Source organism: Microcaecilia unicolor, chromosome 14 (assembly GCF_901765095.1).
Source record: "Microcaecilia unicolor chromosome 14, aMicUni1.1, whole genome shotgun sequence".
NCBI classification, from domain to species: domain Eukaryota; kingdom Metazoa; phylum Chordata; class Amphibia; order Gymnophiona; family Siphonopidae; genus Microcaecilia; species Microcaecilia unicolor.
Window position 1 is genome coordinate 22,501,748 of NC_044044.1, and position 19,302 is coordinate 22,521,049.

Sequence of the window (19,302 nt, forward strand, 5' to 3'; positions counted from 1 at the left end):
AGCCCCTCCTCCTCCTCGCTCAGTAGGGGGCGTAAGAAGAGGGGTGGTGGCGTCACCTGACTTCGACGTGACGATAGGTCACGCGCCGGGCTCGGCGTCTTTGCGGAATGTACCATCTGATGAACACCAGGGGGGAGGGTGTTCTTTTCAGAGTTGCCATATAGCTGGAAAGGGACCGGGACATCCTTTTTATATGTTGTCTGTGTCTTCTCCATTGATAATGATCAAAGAGGAGACACAGACAACGTCTAAAGCAGGAGTCGGGGCTTCCTTAAGTGGCCAAGAAGGAGGTGGTTCCCCTCCTCGGTAAGTGGTGGTAAGCGAGGGAGGTTCCACGCCGCGAGGAGGGACGTGACGTGACGTGCGCGCCTACTCCCTCCCTAGGAGGGCGGTACGTACCTGACACGTTCTGACGTCATCAGCGAGGGTACTGTGAATCCCTTGACTGGGCGCGACGCGTCGGAGGTGTGGTTACTCGTGCGCGCGCTCATTCTATTAGGGCGGTACGTACGTAGGTACGTACGCGCGCGCGCTCAGAGGAAGGGAAGCAGCAGCAGCAGCAGCAGCGAGAGAGACGGGAGTCGCTGTCATGTCGTCGTTGTTGTGCTGCGGTCCGAAGCTGGCGGCCTGCGGGATCGTCCTCAGCATCTGGGGAGTGATCATGCTGGTGAGGGGACAGGCTGGGAGGGAAGGGGTTAATGCAGAGCAAGTGCAGGGATATTGGACAAACCTTCAGCCCTTACTCCCTCCCCCCCCATCAATCCATAGGCCCCCCTTGCCCCCCCCCCCTCCAGCAGTCATGATCAGCCCCAGCACCACCCCTGTATTTATTTATTGCACTTGTATCCCACATGTTCCCACCTGTTTGCAGGCTCAATGTGTTATGTCCTTCCCTACGAATTTATGTGGCTGTCAAGATCTGTTGCTACTTCTTGATGCTCCCCAGAAGCTGGCCCTGATTGAATGTTACAAGTTATTATCTTTTAATCTATTGCTGGAATTCGTTGCCGGCTCTGGAATTCGTTGCCGGGGAACATGGTGAAGGCAGTTAGCTTGACAGGGTTTAAAAAGGGGTTAGACGGTTTCCTAAAGGACAAGTCCATAAACCGCTACTAAAATGGGGGAAAAATCTACAATTCCGGGAATAACATGTATAGAGTGTTTGTACGTTTGGGAAGCTCGCTTGGATTGGCCGCTGTCGGGGACAGGATGCTGGGCTCAATGGACCCTTGGAGGCATATTTTCAAAGCACTTAGCCTTCCAGTTCCATAGGTTTCTGTAGAACTTTGGGAGGCTAAGTGCTTTGAAAATATGCCTCTTGGTCTTTTCCCAGTGTGGCATTACTTATGTACTTACGTTAATTCTAACTTATTCTCAATACATATTGCTTTTTAAACTGTTATTCCAATCTTACTCTCAATTTGCAAAATTGTATTTCTCGCATTGTAGCTTTACTACAGTATTATGTAAGCCACTTTGAGCCTGCAATCAGTGGGAAAATGGGGGATACAAATGTAATAATAAATAAATAAATACATGAGAGCTCCACTGCTCACCCTCAGCCCATTGCTTTTGTCTTGATATTTACTTACTCTACCACTCCTGGGATGGGGGGATCCTCTTGGCCTATTCTTCCCATTGCCTGTGTCCCAGTATCTGTGGCTGTTTCTCCCCTGGGGTTGTGGGGTGCTGGGCATGTGATTTTGCTTTGGTGATACCCACACTCCTTTTCTTGTTTCACTGACCTTTTAACTGATTGATAATACTTGGGTATAGCAGTGGATTGGGAGGTGAGGCTGGCGTGTTTGGTCCCTCCGACCAAAAAGGGGGCTCATTCCCAGGGCTGGGTTTGATCCCCAGTGCCTGACTGCTACCATTTGGAGATCTCTGAGCCCCCCGTATTTCTCTTTCCATGTTGCATTAATTTCCTCTTAGCAGAGTCACCTTGTTCATAGTGGATTGTGGACTTCTCCTTTCGTTGCTGTAGGGAAATGGTGACTCTGCTGTCTACAGAGGCAGTGGAAAGAAATCTTAATCATGTCATCATACTCTCTCAAACTTCACAAAGTGACATTTCAGTCAAACAAGATGTAAGCTGGCTATCCCTGGTGGAACTATTGTCTGGCAGGAGTCCTTTGAGGAAGGACCCTGTGGGCTGTTTTTGGCATTCCATTAGGCTGCTGTCCCCCTTTGTCTCTCAGTTAACACAGAGTAGGATAAGTCAGGTGGGGCTGGTTGTGTCGAGAATGAACTGAGATAGGGCGACCTGCTCTGTTTACAGGTTAAACAGACTCTGGAGCATACAGGGCTGCTACTGCTGCTTTTGAACTACTTTAGACTTCCCAGTTCCGGCCTGGGGAAGGTCAGTCTGAGACGGAGAGCATTCACCTGATAATCGTGCAGGAAAAACATTGTCAAAGCATCCTAGATTTGTGGATCACTGGTAGCTCCTTTAGGAAGGCTTCATCAAAAGAATCAAGAATTGTAGGAGGATGTAAATATTAAATTTGGCCCCCAAATAGTGCCCTGAATACATTATTCGTATTTGGCCTAATAGTGATTTAAATTTGAATATGAATAATCTAGGGCTCTACTGTGCTAAGTCCTACTGAAATAAACACTTGATCTCTGATTTCACGTTGCTTCACGTTGGAGTGGAGGAGTGGCCTAGCGGTTAGAGTGGTGGACTTTGGACCTGGGGAACTGGGTTCGATTCCCACTGCAGGCACAGGCAGCTCCCTTGTGACTCTGGGCAAGTCACTTAACCCTCCATTGCCTACCGCATTGAGCCTGCCATGAGTGGGAAAGCGCAGGGTACAAAAATAAAATAGATACTATTGGACATTCTACATGGAATATTGGAGATTCTACATGGAATGTTGCTTCTATTGGAGATTCTACATGGAATGTTGCTATTCCACTAGCAACATTCCATGTAGAAGGCTGCGCAGGCTTCTGTTTCTGTGAGTCTGACGTCCTGCACGTACGTGCAGGACGTCAGACTCACAGAAGCAGAAGCCTGCGCGGCCACATTGGTGATCTGCAAGGGCCGACTTCTACATGGAATGTTGCTAGTGGGACTCTGGGCAAGTCACTTAACCCTCCATTGCCCCATGTAAGCCACATTGAGCCTGCCATGAGTGGGAAAGCGCGCGGTACAAATGTAATAAAATAAAAATATTATTTGTTATGTTAAAACTCAGTTCCCATTATTCATATTAGGTATTGGTGTTCGACTGAACATTTTTCATTATTTTTATTCAGCCGAATAGTAAAATATACTATTTTGTACAGCTGTTGTAAATATTACCAGACGTAACTTGCTTCCTAGCATTGCTTGGATTTAATTTGTTAAATTTCATAAATAAATAACTTGCTTCCTGGCTGAAGTTTCTTTCTCTCTTCTAGGTTCTCCTTGGTATTTTCTTTAACGTTCACTCGGCTGTTCTGATTGAAGATGTGCCACTTACACCGGCTGATTTTGAAGAGTGAGTTGGTCTGTTCATGGCATCTGTATAAATAATTCTCACCTCCAACGTTCTGAACCTCACTGTATGACAGGGAAACACTGAAGCCCTGTAGTCTTCTAGGCTGTCAGCACCACTCACTCTCACTCATAGACCCGCCCTCAGCCACGCCCCATCCACACATAATTCACAACCCCAACATTCTAAATGCAGATTTGTAGTTGCAAGATCCCATGAGTGTATGCCCCGCCCTCGTGTCACAACGTGATGACGTGGAGGGCGGGGCTATGACACTCAGCCAGTCGCCAGTTCCACCGTCCTCCGACGCTACCCCCCCCCCCCCCCCCGACACACTGCGAGAAACAACGGCCTACTCAGGGCCTCCACCCTCCCCCCCCCCGACTCACAGCGACAAACACCGAGCTACGCAGGGAGAGGAGTGCCGTCCGAACACCTGATCCGCCGGGACCCCGAAGCTGCCGCCTGCCAAAAAAAATCTACCCGCCTGCACCCTCCCCACGTTGCCGTCCTGCGCCCTCCCGATGCTGGCGCAGGTAAACCTTGCTAGCGCCCGTTTCATTGCTCACAGAAACGGGCCTTTTTTACTAGTTTAATATAAGTTGCTTGATATACTGCACATTGTACACACACAAAATATATAAAATGACCAAAAGGTTTTCAGTAGCTTTGCTCATGCACCCCTTGATATTAGAGCAGAGACCCTTCCCCTCCCCCGCCTTTTTGCACACATCTCTGCCAGTGTATCTCACTTATGGCACCCCTTGTCAGTCCAGCTCTGGGCCTCGTAGATAGACACTGACTTGTATTGTTGAATAGGTATTACTTCCTCAGGTGTTAACACAAGCTTTTCTGTCTTGCCTTTTTTCCTTCCACCAGCGATCATCCACCAGAGAAGATTTACCGCCTGTACGAGCAGGTCAGCTATAACTGTTTCATCGCTGCTGGAATCTATGTGGTGCTTGGCGGCTTCTCCTTCTGCCAGGTGCGGCTGAACAAGCGGAAGGAGTACATGGTCCGTTAGTACCCCTGCTTTGGGACCCCAGATCTGCTGCAGGAGCCATGGATCACTTTTTATTTATTAGAAAAGTTGTCTTTCTGTTCCATCTTCCTATTTTGTTTTTTCTCAGTTTGCCAGGCTGTGCATTGACATTTTCCTTCCATTGATGTTATAAGAACCGACACGTAGTAAGGCCCACATCTGCAGGCCTGAGTGCCAGGTGTGTTTTTAAATGACTGGTGTGGAGGATAGTCTGTCTGTGCTTTCTGTTCATTAGTCCTTTCTGCCTGCCCCCCCCCCCCCCCCCCCCCCCCCCCACGGTTGTCATTTTGGTATTAGCTGTTTAATACTGTTAACTAGTTTTCAACCTCTCCAGCTCTGAGAAGGTTTCTGCTTTTGGTGATGTGGGGGAAGAAGGGAGCCCTCTTCTCGGTTTTCTGTGTTTCTGTGCAGAGGAGGCAGTGCCATGCCAGGCCACACGGATGTATCCTAGACTCAGAGCAAATTCCTGAAGTTTGAAGCTGGTGCAGTGCAAAATTGGGCATCCGTTGAAATTTTCAAGCCCTCACTGTCTAGGAATTAATCTTCCAGTCTGGCAGTCTCTCTTTTTTTTTTTTTTTCTCTCTTCTGTCATTTTGCTGTGATGTGAGGGGAACCCCACGTATTAAACATGAACATTTACTAACCTGTTAATTACGCAAGTAATCACATGCTCCTTTTTCAGATGTAAATTTTGTTTTCTCGTGCTCTGTTTTTACCTCTCTGCAAATACATCAGTTCTCTGTGGCTTTAAAATGAACACCACGGTGGTACTGTAACCTGTTAACGAACAGGTAGTGTGGTCGCTGAATGTTTGGCTCATTCTGTGTTGATGCAATAGAGGGAGCTGAGCTCTCTCAAACCAGTCACATATGTATTAAATTAATCTAATAAAATTCTGATCGAAGTTGGTTTGACATTTTTATTACTTCTGCAGTTCATTGAAGGCATTGTGGGGGGCTCTTTGTGAGAAATGTTTTCCTAGAGATCTGTTAATGACCAGAAAATGTGGTCTGGGGTGGTAATACAGTTGAGGCCAGGCTTGGCTGGGTTTATCTTTTTAAAGACACATGATTTTAGGTCTCTACTACTACTATAAATCACTTCTAAAGCGCTACCAGTCGTACGCATCGCTTTACAATTGAACATGAAGAAGACAGTCCCTGCTCAAAAGAGCTTACAATCTAAATCAGGACAAACAGACAGGACCAAAAAGGATAAGGGAAGGACAGCCAGAAGGACACATAAGGATAAGATAAAAGTTACGAGTCAGGAGTCGAAAGCAGCATCAAACAGGTAGGTCTTTAGCCCGGATTTGAAGGCAGCCAGGGATGGAGCTAGACGTAATGGCTCAGGAAGCCTATTCCAGGCATAAGGTGCGGCGAGATAGAAGGAGTGTAGTCTGGAGTTAGCGATGGAGGAGAAGGGTGCAATTAGGAGAGATTTGCCTAGGGAAGGAGTGTAGGGAGAGATGAGGGTGGAGAGGTAGTGAGGGGCTGCAGAGTGAATGCATTTATAGGTCAACAAGAGGAGCTTGAATTGTATAGGTCTCTAACTCTTATTTCCGGGTGGGTCAGGGAGAAGTGGATGAATCTGAAGCTGACAGGTTGGAGTAGATCTGTCAGACCCTCTGCTGCTACCCAACTGAGGTGTCTTATTTGTGCGTAGTCACTGATCTAGTGTCGGAGGCTCTGTGCAGAGCTAAGTATGGTTTCTGTGCTAGCATGGCCTGCTTTGTGTCCACTCGGAAACATCAGGGAAGAATGATATTTTACCACCCAGAAAATTACAGCCTGTAGAATGAAAAAAGAAAACATAGCAAGGCTTTTTTTGCCCTGAAGAAAGACAAGCACCTAGAGTCGACCACCCTGAAGCCTCTTCCACTGAACTCACTAAAATATCTGTTAAGTTTAAACTACCAGATGAGACATCCACTGGAGAACTTTGAGGTGGAGGCTTGAGCCCTTTGTGGATTAAGAATATAAAAAATGTTATGAATTGGAGGTAAAGCACTCCTTTAAGAACTGGTATAACAATCCCTCAGGACACACCTAGCCAGTCAGGTTTTCAGGATACCCACAATGAATATGCATGAAACAAATCTGCATGCCCTACCTCCATGGTATGCAAATTTTATCTCATGCATATTCGTGCCTTAGGAGTACTAGTCCAGTGTTTCCCAAGTTCGGTTCTGGAGTGCCCCTTGCCAGTCAGGTTTTCAGGATATCCACAATGAATATTTATGAACTTGATTTGCATATACTGTCTCCATTATGTGCAAATGGCTTTCATGCATATTCATTGTGGGTATCCTGAAAACGACTGGCACGGGGTGCCCCAAGACCGGACTTGGGAAACACTGTACTAGTCAATACTTGAGGAAAATTCAATAACCTGAGCTTCCATCGTCTTGTGTAGTTATCAAAGTTCTCCATTTTACACTGAAACATCAACTTATCTCGAGCCATAGATATTTGAACTGTTTTTACTTGTACTTGACCAGATAAATCACTTTATCTGAGCTGCTTGTTGAGACACGTTCTCAGTTTTGAATTTCTGCCATATGTTTTCATAATGGTAGGGGACAGGACGGCACATACATGGTCCATAGAGTCCAGAGCTGTCCAAATTGAATCCAACGTGATCGTAGATGGCCTAATCAAGGGACGAAGGGTTAATTCCAAACCCAACTTCCCTGTATCAGCATTCACCGCCTCTATTTAGCAATTCAAGGTTTTATATGTGTCCAGATTTTCCTACATAAGCACACAACTATGGAACGCACTACCAAAAGACCTGAAAACCACGAGCAACCACCTAAAGTTCCGCAAAAAACTTAAAAACTCACCTTTCTAGAAAAGCCTACCCCACAGAACCAACATAAACGCCCGACCACAGAAACACAACATCACTAAAACATGACATGGACATAACACAAGTGCTTCTTGTTGGAGGCTAGAGCACTAGGTTAATAGTAGCTGCAGTGGGCTCACACAAGTGCTTCCTGCACATGCCTGAAAAGCACCTGATTGGCGTTCGGACTAGGTGGGCCTGAGCTCAGAAAGGCCGACAGAGGCCCATCCACAACCATGCCCCTGGTTTGCCACTGTTTTTATATATCTAGTCTTTCTATCACCTCCCCAAATTAGTACTCGCCAACCACCCACAATTTAGAGAGATAAAAGATTAGGAAGGCCACGTTTTATGAGAAAAACAATTCTTTAATTTCTTACCAAGAGAAAGTTACAATTACAAATGCTAGTTTCTCATGTGGAGAGCAAGGGTCACAAACATGTGGTCTGCCTCTGCCTCTCCAACGTAATGCTCTGATTCAATTGTTTATATACCTTTTGCGTTAAGCAAGGCTTCACATTACTTCAGCACTTATCTCTTGTGAGAGCATTCAGTTCTCTGTTCTCACAATATATTTTTCCCTTAAGTTGCTAAATCACATTCTTCTGTCCATCCATAATTGCACCTTTCCCACGCCAGCACCCCCTAATACCGGCCCTGCATCAAAGGGAGAAGGACCTGGTAGAGACTGGCAGCGTGCTTGAGCAAAGGTTCTGTGGTGCATTGCTTTTCTTTTTAATGCTGACACTGATCAATGATACGAAAGAACGTTTCAGAGGAGGGGACAGACCCAAGAAAGTGGGTGATAAGAGGGGAGATGCTGATTTGAAAGGGGGAGTAAATAAGAGAGAGGTAGAGATGTTAGACTGGAAGGAGAAAAGCGAGAGGGGTGGAGATCCTGGACTGGAAGGGGATAGAAGAAAGAGATGGAGATATTGGAGTGGAAAGAGGAGAGGAAAGGAAAGGTAGGTGGTGATTTTAGGCAACGGAGGAGGGGGTTAGAGGGAAGAGAGAGTTGGGGATGCTGGTCTGGGGGGGAGGGGAGAGAGATTGTGTGTAAAGGAAGAAGCATACCCATTGGAGAAATCAAGACAATAAGAACATAAGTGTGATGAAACAGTGGGTTCCTAAGCCTGTGAACTGTATTATTTTTACTGATGACATGCATTTCTCCTAATTGGCCAGCAGATGGCACTTGTTTTAGGTTTTAAAGTTTTTGCAGTTTAAACGTATGGAAAGGCAATTTGCAGTACCATTTAGCCAGGATACTTTCAAAGTTGGTTCTCAGGGCATTGATTGGCCCTGGAGTTCAAATCTAGCTAGGAGGTACTGGATTTTCCCCCGTCTCAGCCAGGGAGCGGAGAGAGAAAGATCCATTTACTGAGGTCCTATGAGCAGTTATATTTTATAATCTCTAAGCAGCTATATTTCCTGAACTCCCTAGGTACTTCTCAGGTAGTAAACTCATTAGATAGTTTTATAATTGATCCATATAAGTGATCCGTATTCAGTTACCTGTTATTGTTTGCTGATTTCACCTTTTTCTGTTCACTGTTCAAGTTCTATGACAATAAACCAGTAGTATATTAGCTGTGCTGTCCTGGACTGACTAAGAATCCTGGTAGTTTGTGTTTTGGGACTTTGAGTGCTTTCTGGGAACTGTAGGACCCCTGGGGGTGTGGTCCCAGTGTCCTAGAAATCACCCAGGAATAACTTGTGGGGTGGAAGACTCGCCCAGAGGCAAGTGGAACCTAGTGCATGGGGTGGATGGTTGGCTAGTATAGAGCCCGTGCCCAGGTGCAGGTGGGCCTGAGCAGTGCTGGGGACAGACTCTCTAGGTGGCTGCGGGGTTAACTCCAAGTGAGTGGTAGGCGTTTCGTGACAATAAGTGTTGCCATACATGGACAGATGGAAAGTCCATCGAGCCCCGTATCCTGTTTCCAACAGTGACAATCCAGGTCACAAGTATCTGGCAAAATCCCAAAAGAGTAAAACAATTTTTATGCTGCGTAACCTAGAAATAAACAGTGGATTTTCCCAAGTCCATCTTGATAATGGCTTATGGACTTTTAGGAAATTATCCAAACCTTTTTAAAACCCTGCTAAGCTATCTGGCTACAAATTCCAGAGTTGAGTGAAGAAATATTTTCTCCGATTTGTTTTAAATTTACTACTTAGCTTCATTGGGTGCCCCTTAGTCCTTGTATTTTTGGAAACAGTAAATAAGCAATTTATGTCTACCCGTTCCATTCCATTCAGTATTTTATAGACCTCAATCTTATCTTCCCTCAGCTGTCTCTTCTCCAAGCTGAAGAGACCTAGCCTCTTTAGCTTTTCTTCACAGGGAAGCTGTCCCATCCCCTTTATCATTTTTGTTGACCTTCTCTGTACCTTTTCTTATTCCGCTAAATCAGTTTGATATGCGGTGGGAATTGGATTAGAGACTCAAGTGTTTGTGTTGTTAAATAATTTCTGGTTTTAAAAGAGAAAAAATGAAATCATTTGTATTATTTCCACTAATATTGGACAATAAGTATGTTTCCAACGAAATAAATTGACTATACACCGTTTTGGGTTTGAAGAAGCCAACCAGACAATCAATGTGGAATAATGATTCAGATAAATAATAACTGGGGATAATCAGGTTAATACCACATTTTCTTTGTTTACTGTTGTTTAATTGATCTCCTTGTCTTGTTTCACTCTCCCTATTTTGTGGTGTAAGGAAGAGTATAGAATTACCTGATTGAAATAATTCTTGTATTATTTTGTCTGTATTTCTGGCAAGTTATTTTAGTGTTATAAATAAAATTTAAAAAAAAGTTTGATATGTGGTGACCAGAGTTGCACACAGTAATCGAAGTGTGGTCACACCATGGAGTAATAAAAAGGAATTATAATATTTTCATTTTTTGTTTTCCATTCCTTTTCTAATAATTCCTAATATTCTATTTGCTTTCCTATCCACTGCTGCACACTGAGCAGAGGGTTTCAACGTATCATCAATGATGACACCTAGGTTTTTTTCCTCGGCGGTGACTCCTAATGTGGAATTTTGCATCGTGTAGCTATAGTTTGGGTTCCTCTTTCCTATATGCATCACTGTGCACTTGCTCACATTAAACGTCATCTTCCATTTGGATGGCCAGTCTTGTAAGGTCCTCTTGCAATTTTTCACATTCCTCTTGTGATTTAACAACTTTGAATAAGAACGTAACACAAGAGTAGCCATACTGGGTCAGACCAATGGTCCATCTAGCCCAGTATCCTGTTTCCAACAGTGGCCGATCCAGGTCACAAATACCCGGCAGAATCTCAAGAGCAGCAAGATTTCAGAACCCCAAAGAGTAACAAAATTCCGGAATCATAATAAATAGCACGATTCCATGCAGAATGTCAAAGAGTATCAACATTCTGGAACTCCTACGAACATAAGAGTAGCCCTACTGGGTCAGACCAATGGGCCATCTAGCCCAGTATCCTGTTTCCAACAGTGGCCGATCCAGGTCACAAGTACCCAGCAGAATCTCAAGAGCAGCAAGATTCCAGAACCCCAAAGAGTAACAAGATTCCGGAATCATAATAAATAGCAAGATTCCATGCAGAATGTCAAAGAGTATCAACATTCTGGAACTCCTACGAACATAAGAGTAGCCCTACTGGGTCAGACCAATGGTCCATCTAGCCCAGTATCCTGTTTCCAACAGTGGCCGATCCAGGTCACAAATACCCGGCAGAATCTCAAGAGCAGCAAGATTCCAGAACCCCAAAGAGTAACAAGATTCCGGAATCATAATAAATAGCAAGATTCCATGCAGAATGTCAAAGAGTATCAACATTCTGGAACTCCTACGAACATAAGAGTAGCCCTACTGGGTCAGACCAATGGTCCATCTAGCCCAGTATCCTGTTTCCAACAATGGCCGATCCAGGTCACAAATACCCGGCAGAATCTCAAGAGCAGCAAGATTCCAGAACCCCAAAGAGTAACAAGATTCCGGAATCATAATAAATAGCAAGATTCCATGCAGAATGTCAAAGAGTATCAACATTCTGGAACTCCTACGAACATAAGAGTAGCCCTACTGGGTCAGACCAATGGTCCATCTAGCCCAGTATCCTGTTTCCAACAGTGGCCGATCCAGGTCACAAATACCCGGCAGAATCTCAAGAGCAGCAAGATTCCAGAACCCCAAAGAGTAACAAGATTCCGGAATCATAATAAATAGCAAGATTCCATGCAGAATGTCAAAGAGTATCAACATTCTGGAACTCCTACGAACATAAGAGTAGCCCTACTGGGTCAGACCAATGGTCCATCTAGCCCAGTATCCTGTTTCCAACAGTGGCCGATCCAGGTCACAAATACCCGGCAGAATCTCAAGAGCAGCAAGATTCCAGAACCCCAAAGAGTAACAAGATTCCGGAATCATAATAAATAGCAAGATTCCATGCAGAATGTCAAAGAGTATCAACATTCTGGAACTCCTACGAACATAAGAGTAGCCCTACTGGGTCAGACCAATGATCCATCTAGCCCAGTATCCTGTTTTTCAAACAGTGGCCAAGCCAGGTCACAAGTAACTTTGTGTCATCGGCAAATTTAATTACCTCACTAGTTATTCCCATTTCTAGTTCATCTATAAATATGTTAAAAAGCAGCGGTCCCAGCACAAACCTCTGTGGAACCCCACTATCTACCCTTCCCAGGTGGAAGACTCATGAGAGAGGAGGAATGGGAAGGAGACCGGGAAAAACGGAGGGCATCAAGATAAATGGGCAGAAATGGATATACAAGAGAGAAAGTGAAGGAAAGAAATAATAAAGGAAGAGACAGAGCTGAAAGAGAAATGAAAATGGAGGAAGACACCAGAGAGAAAAGGGAGCAAGATATGAGAGAACCTGAATACATGAAAGTTTACATTGAGCCCCTTTGCTACTGGATCCTAAGGAATTCTATAAGTGATCACCTCCATTTTTTTTGGCACCCTGATGCCGCAGAGTGAAAGCCTATTTCATAGCGTCATCTGGGCACCGGTTACAGAATAGTAGCATAACCCGGTATCGACCTCTGATAACATTTACACGCCCCTCAATGACACCAGCCATAGACCTGCTGTAACTGTGGTCATGTAAATGCAGCAGGGATGCACATGCACATAACTGACAGTCTTCTGCAGGTTACTCGTGTAAGCGGGAGCTCGCTCAAGCTTTTCCCAGCTGTAGGCAGCCCCCTTGAATGTATGCACTGTGCCATTTAATCGCCCTGCTGTCACTTTCACACTGTAAAATGTGCACACACGCATAAGTGACAGTATTCTGCATATTTATGCATACAAAGGGCAGGGCATGTAGATGCAGGTGCCCCGTTATAGAATTGCCCTTCACATTAAAGAAGGTACCTTTAAGATATAAAGGATTATAGTTTTTATTTTAATTATACATTTGGGGGGGGGGGGGGGGCGCTGCTGTGGTGTCTCACATTTGCAAACAAAAAATCTGGTAAGCTTAGATGAAACCAAAACCAGAATTTACTAGGTCCAGGGGCCAGTACAGAGGTTTGCCAGTACCACATCAGTCCCTCACGGTCCTGCTCAGCCAGAGCAGGTCCTTGGATTAGTTATATTGACCTTTATGGGTTTATACTACTACTACTATTACTACTATTTGATATTTCTAAAGCGCTACTAGGGTTACGCAGCGCTGTACAGTTTAACAGAGAAGGCCAGTCCCTGCTCGAGGAGCTTACAATCTAAAGGACAAATGTACAGTCAAAATAGGGCAGACAAATTGGGGCAGTCTAGATTTCCTGAATAGAGGCTGCTAGTGCTGATGTCATGAAGAACTACTTATCCCTGCATGCAATGGGGCAATGGTCCTGCCTCCTCGGGTTGGTGGAACAATGAGTTTTCTTTTCCTTGTCTGCTGCAGAATCCCTAGTATTGTTAGAAAAGAAGGCTCTGTGGCGTCACAATCGGCCATTCGATGCCATTTGCGCGACGTCATAAAGCAGCTTCCTCAGCCAATCGCATTACCCGCGCGCTGGTGAAGCAAGGACCCCACCCCCTTCTCGCGGAGGCAGGCGGTGGCAGGAGAAGCAGCAGCAGCCGCCCAGTGTCAGGCCCAGGCCCGCCCCACTGCCCATTGGCCCGTTGGCCGCGGTGCGCGCTGCAATTGGCCGTCGTCTCCGCCAGTCAGAGGTCGGGCTGGCGATGGCTACAATTGGAGCTGTTCTTCTGTGATCCCCGGCGGTTTCCGCTCTTTGGCGGCTCGCGACCGGAGCCTTTAGAACGCTGGCGAAGGCGCTGAGAGGGAGGCGGCCAATCGCAGTGTCTGCTGGGCTCGCGGCAACGCGCGAGCGGCTTGAGTTCGCGCCATGGGGGACAAAGCAGGAACCCGGTAAGGCCGCGCGCGTGCACCCTGCGGGGAGGGGAGCAGGGCAGCTGGGGGGGCGTATGTAGGGGCATCGGGTACCGAATAGGGGATGATTGATTGTGGGTTGAGCGAGCCCAGGTACCGGACTGACTCCAAGGGGCTCTATAGGTGCTGGCTGCACAGTGACATACTAGGGGTCTATAGGGCAGATGATTGTAGACCGTACTGGACAGACTCGAAGGGATTCTATAGGTGCTGGGTGCACAGTTGGGGATCTATAGGCAGATGATTGTAGTCTGAGCTCGTGTATCGGAGGACTCTATAGGTGTTGTGTGCACAGTGACATGCTGGGGGGGTCTATAGGGTGGTTAATTGTACACCGAGCGGAGGTACCGGATAGACTTCCAGGGACTCTATAGGTGCTGGGTGCACAGTTGGGGATCTATAGGGCAGATGATTGTAGTCTGAGCTCGTGTATCGGAGGACTCTATAGGTGTTGTGTGCACAGTGACATGCTGGGGGGGTCTATAGGGTGGTTAATTGTACACCGAGCGGAGGTACCGGATAGATTTCCAGGGACTCTATAGGTGCTGGGTGCACAGTTGGGGATCTATAGGGCAGATGATTGTAGACTGTACTGGACAAACTCAAAGGGATTCTATAGGTGCTGGGTGCACAGTTGGGGATCTATAGGGCAGGTGATTGTAGTCTGAGCCTGGGTACCGGAGGAATCTATAGGTGCTTGTGTGCACAGTGACATGCTGGGGGTCTATAGGGCAGGTGATTGTAGACCGTACTGGACACACTTGAAGGGATTCTATAGGTGCTGGGTGCACAGTTGGGGATCTATAGGGCAGATGATTGTAGACTGTATTGGACACACTTGAAGGGATTCTATAGGTGCTGGGTGCACAGTTGGGGATCTATAGGGCAGATGATTGTAGACTGTACTGGACACACTTGAAGGGATTCTATAGGTGCTGGGTGCACAGTTGGGGATCTATAGGGCAGATGATTGTAGACCGTACTGGACACACTTGAAGGGATTCTATAGGTGCTGGGTGCACAGTTGGGGATCTATAGGGCAGATGATTGTAGACTACTGGACACACTTGAAGGGATTCTATAGGTGCTGGGTGCACAGTTGGGGATCTATAGGGCAGGTGATTGTAGTCTGAGCCCGGGTACCGGAGGAATCTATAGGTGCTTGTGTGCACAGTGACATGCTGGGGGGGGGGTCTATAGGGTGGTTAATTGTACACCGAGCGGAGGTACCAGATAGACTTCCAGGGACTCTATAGGTGCTCGGTGCAGAGTTGGGGATCTATAGGGCAGGTGATTGTAGTCCGAGCCTGGGTACCGGAGGAATCTATAGGTGCTTGTGTGCACAGACATGCTGGGGGGTCTATAGGCAGATGATTGTAGACTGAGTCCAGGTACCAGACAGACTCAAAGGGATTCTATAGGTGCTGGGTGCACAGTTGGGGATCTATAGGGCAGGTGATTGTAGTCCGAGCCTGGGTACCGGAGGACTCTATAGGTGCTTGTGTGCACAGTGACATGCTGGGGGGGGTCTATAGGGTGGTTAATTGTACACCGAGCGGAGGTACCGGATAGACTTCCAGGGACTCTATAGGTGCTCGGTGCACAGTTGGGGATCTATAGGGCAGGTGATTGTAGTCTGAGCCTGGGTACCGGAGGAATCTATAGGTGCTTGTGTGCACAGACATGCTGGGGGGGGGGGTCTATAGGGTGGTTAATTGTACACTGAGCGGAGGTACCGAATAGACTCCCAGGGACTCTGTAGGTGCTGGGTGCACAGTTGGGGATCTATAGGGCAGGTGATTGTAGTCCGAGCCTGGGTACCGGAGGACTCTATAGGTGCTTGTGTGCACAGTGACATGCTGGGGGGGTCTATAGGGCAGGTGATTGTAGACTGTACTGGACAGACTCGAAGGGATTCTATAGGTGCTGGGTGCACAGTTGGGGATCTATAGGGCAGTTGATTGCATACTGGGTCTCAGGGACTCCACAGGTGCTGTGTGTATAGTGATGTCCATGTCACGGAATCTTAGCGGTGATTGGGTGGCGACGCTGGCAGTTGGGAAGGGAAACGGTGCTGGGCAGACTTCTACGGTCTATGCCCTGAACATGACTGAATAGATAGTTATGGACTTGAGTGTAAATTTTAAGGGGCTTTGATGTTAGCTTCAAAACTTTTAGTACAGGAAGAGTGCTGGGCAGACTAACGGTCAGTTCCTGAGAATGGCAAGGACACATCAAACTCAGGTATATATATATATATATATATATATATAGTATCGCACATCAAGTAAAATGAGTTTATCTTGTTGGGCAGACTGGTTGGACCGTACAGGTCTTTATCTGCCGTCATTTACTATGTTCCTATCACATGCTGGGGGTCTGTAGGGCAGATGATTGTAGACTTGAGTTCTGTTACCGGCAGACTCAAAGGAACTCTATAGGTGCTGTGTCCACAGTTGTGGATCTATAGGGCAGATGATTGTAGACTGAGCCCTGGTACCAACAGACTCCAGGGACTCTATAGGTGCGTGCACAGTGACATCCCTGGGTCAATAGGGGAGATGGTTATAAACCGTACCTAGGCTTTAACAGGCTATCTTTGCACAGGAGAAGGCTTTTAGAAGAGCACTTTTTTGCGTGGCAGTGAACATTTTCAACGATAACACACCAGTGTGTTAAGGCATTTGACCTAAACAATTTAAATACTGCAGAACCAAATCTTGACCCCTGAGGCAGGCGTCATTTGACGCCGAAACACGACCCTTGTCGGGTAACCTGTCAATAAAGTACTCCTGTTGTCCTAGTCTTGAAGGCCCAGTGTTGCTTTTTTTTTTCTTGTTTGTATACTTTGGTTGTATGCTGTATTACCCTCTCTATTTGTTCTTTCTCCATTGCAAGGCCCCAGGGCCAGTGGTGACTGCCTTTCATGCTCAGTGCGGTTCCCTGATTCTTCCCCCATACAAGTTTCCCCCTCCACCCCCAACCTTGTCGCAAGACTTACTGCTGACACTACATCTGCAACAGTTGTTCTCTTTCTGCCTGTGCGGTGTCGCTCTCTAAGTTTGAACTCTGTTTTCCCCCAGACTCCCACACCTTCCTCACGAGAGTGAAAGTGCAGTGAAGGAAAATCCGGGTACCATGCAGTTCAAACTCGCTGAAGAGTCACGTGGTGCTGGAAGAAAATAGGACAACTGTTCCAGAGGCCAGTAAGCCTCTGCAGAAAATTTAGGTGGTGGGGGATTTAAAATCTGGAGCAAGGGCCGACTTGAAGGTTTTGAGTGTAGAGACAAGAAGATGACCTCGAACCAGTGGAAATGGTGGGTGGAACTGAGACTGGTCAGAGTTTGTTTAGAGAAGTGTGTCGTGCAGAGGGGCTGGGGAAGAATGTAGGATTTAGGGTAAGAGAGCGTGGGGCAGTAGACTCTCTTAGTCACATGAGCTACTCTCTAAATGTGTGTAAGCAGCCGAGGTTGACCACATCGGAGGAGGAAGCCACCAAGCCAACTGCCTCTTTGGAGGGGGGAAACTCCTATGCTCATTGTTCAGGTTGTCCAATAATGATCTTGACTCTCAAACCTCTGGGAAAAATAACAAAGATAACTGCTCTATACTTTTTAGGTACTTTCTGTACAGTAAAGATCTTAGTGATGATCTATAGGGATGGTTTTGTAGGCGCTGTCTATATTAAAACTGGGCACTGGGGAAGGGCTATTATGCTGAGTGTATAGCACAACTATATAGGTACTGCTATAGGTCCTGTCTGTACAGTAACACTGGATACGTCCCAGGTCGCACGAGCAGTACTGTTAAGTGCATGCTATCTAGTAACACTGAATACTTTTGTATGCACTGTGTGAACGGGTAACATCAGGTGCTGGACAGTGGTAACGCCACTGAATGGTTTGTTTTTGTTTTAATAAGTGCTGTGTTGTAAGTGCTGTGGAGGAGTAGCCTAGTGGGTTAGTGCAGTGGACTTAGATCCTGGGGAACTGAGTTCGATTCCCACTGCAGCTCCTTGTGACTTGTCACTTAACCCTCCTTTGCCCCCGGTACAAAATAAGTACCTGAATATATGTAAACCGCTTTGAATGTACTTGCAAAAAACCTCAGAAAGGTGGTATATCAAGTCCCATTTCCCCTTTATCTGTATTCTATTCCTTCTGCTTTCTTACGTTTTCATGGTGTCTGTTGTATTTTTCTCTAGCAGCAATGAAATAAAGGGAATCGACGGTAAGGAAAGCAAGCAGACCAGAGGAAAGCGCCGAGGGCCTCTGAGAATGAGTAACCAGCAAACCTTTCATGAGGGACCCGACACAGGCCGTGTTTATTTTATTTACTAGGGTTTATTTACCACCTTTTTGAAGGGATTCACTCAAGGTGGTGTACAATAAGAATAAATCAAACGAGAGCAGTAGACAATTACAGCAATACAAACATTCAAATAATACAAAGTATGGCATAGTATACTACTTACAATGGCAGAGGAATACGTAATATAACATTTTAATTGAGAGTTTAGGGTATAAGCAAAGATGAAACACTGTACTGCTATGGATTTACAGCCTGTCTCACTGACACAGACTACTCAATAATTACCGTGGATTCTTTTGGATTCGTATTAGATAAATGAAACCTTTGTTAGAGATGCTAAAATCTACAATGATTAAGATATATACAATGGTTAGCTATATAAACAATCATTACATCACTGGTCTCTACATCTAAGCAATGCTAAGAATTCTTAGACCAGGAAAACAAGCAATAATACACTATACATACAATCATCACTGGTCCTTACATCATCCAGGCTCTTATCATCAGCTGGGGGGGGGGGGGGGGCCCGTTACAGCGAAAGCCAGGAGCTTTTTAGACCAGGAACAATTCCTCTGCGCAGTACGTACATTACTCACAGATGAGCTCCCAATTTCACTGAAAGAAACTCCCCTTTTTATTAGGCTCAGAACTCCATGTTCAGACCTAAGGAAAATTACAGAATGCTTCTCTGTTTAGGTAAACAAGCCATACTGTGGGAACGTGGTCACACGCTTTCCAAGTCCAGGTGGCCAGGCTGAACTTCCGAAAACAAGAACCATCCTCCCCTTTGCATACCAAATTAATTCTCATCTTCCAACTTGTTTTTGTATTTACACGGAAAGTTACTTTCGGTCAAAGACAGAAGATTTCAGAGTTCGTTATCGATCAAAGCACGGTTGAAAAGCAATCCTTTACGTCTTCCATTACAAACACATAGATAGGGTAAGAGAGTAAGAGGAGTTAGAAAGTAAGGCCACTAATTTTAAAGAATTGTCAGCGTGAAGGAAATCCGCCTGCATTGATATGGTTTTGCTCCTTCTCGCAGATGGGACTGCCTTATTTGCGGCTATGGACGGTATTCCACCCAATTTTTCTTAAACCGCTGACCCCCCCGAGATGAAAGTGTTCACACAGAAACATGTTGGGCCCCTCATTAAAGGTTTGCTGGTTAATCGTTCTTGGAGGCCCTTG

At 46.1% G+C, this 19,302-nt stretch overlaps 2 protein-coding genes across 2 annotated transcripts in view; both read left to right on the forward strand.

Annotated features, from left to right (window-relative positions):
• Nucleotides 1–522: 522 nt before the first annotated feature.
• On the forward strand, nt 523–5,431 carry RNASEK (ribonuclease K). The gene is made up of 3 exons (XM_030187741.1): nt 523–667; nt 3,409–3,488; nt 4,365–5,431. The coding sequence occupies exons 1-3, from the start codon at nt 590–592 to the stop codon at nt 4,507–4,509; spliced, it is 303 nt and encodes a 100-aa protein (XP_030043601.1). The 5' UTR covers nt 523–589; the 3' UTR covers nt 4,510–5,431.
• A 7,880-nt stretch (nt 5,432–13,311) lies between these two features.
• The window catches only part of ARRB2 (arrestin beta 2), a 56,982-nt gene continuing 50,991 nt past the window's right edge, over nt 13,312–19,302 (forward strand). The window contains exon 1 of the mRNA XM_030187742.1: nt 13,312–13,776. Within this exon, the coding sequence (XP_030043602.1) occupies nt 13,754–13,776 (23 nt within the window). The 5' untranslated portion in view covers nt 13,312–13,753. The remainder of the gene's footprint in view (nt 13,777–19,302) is intronic.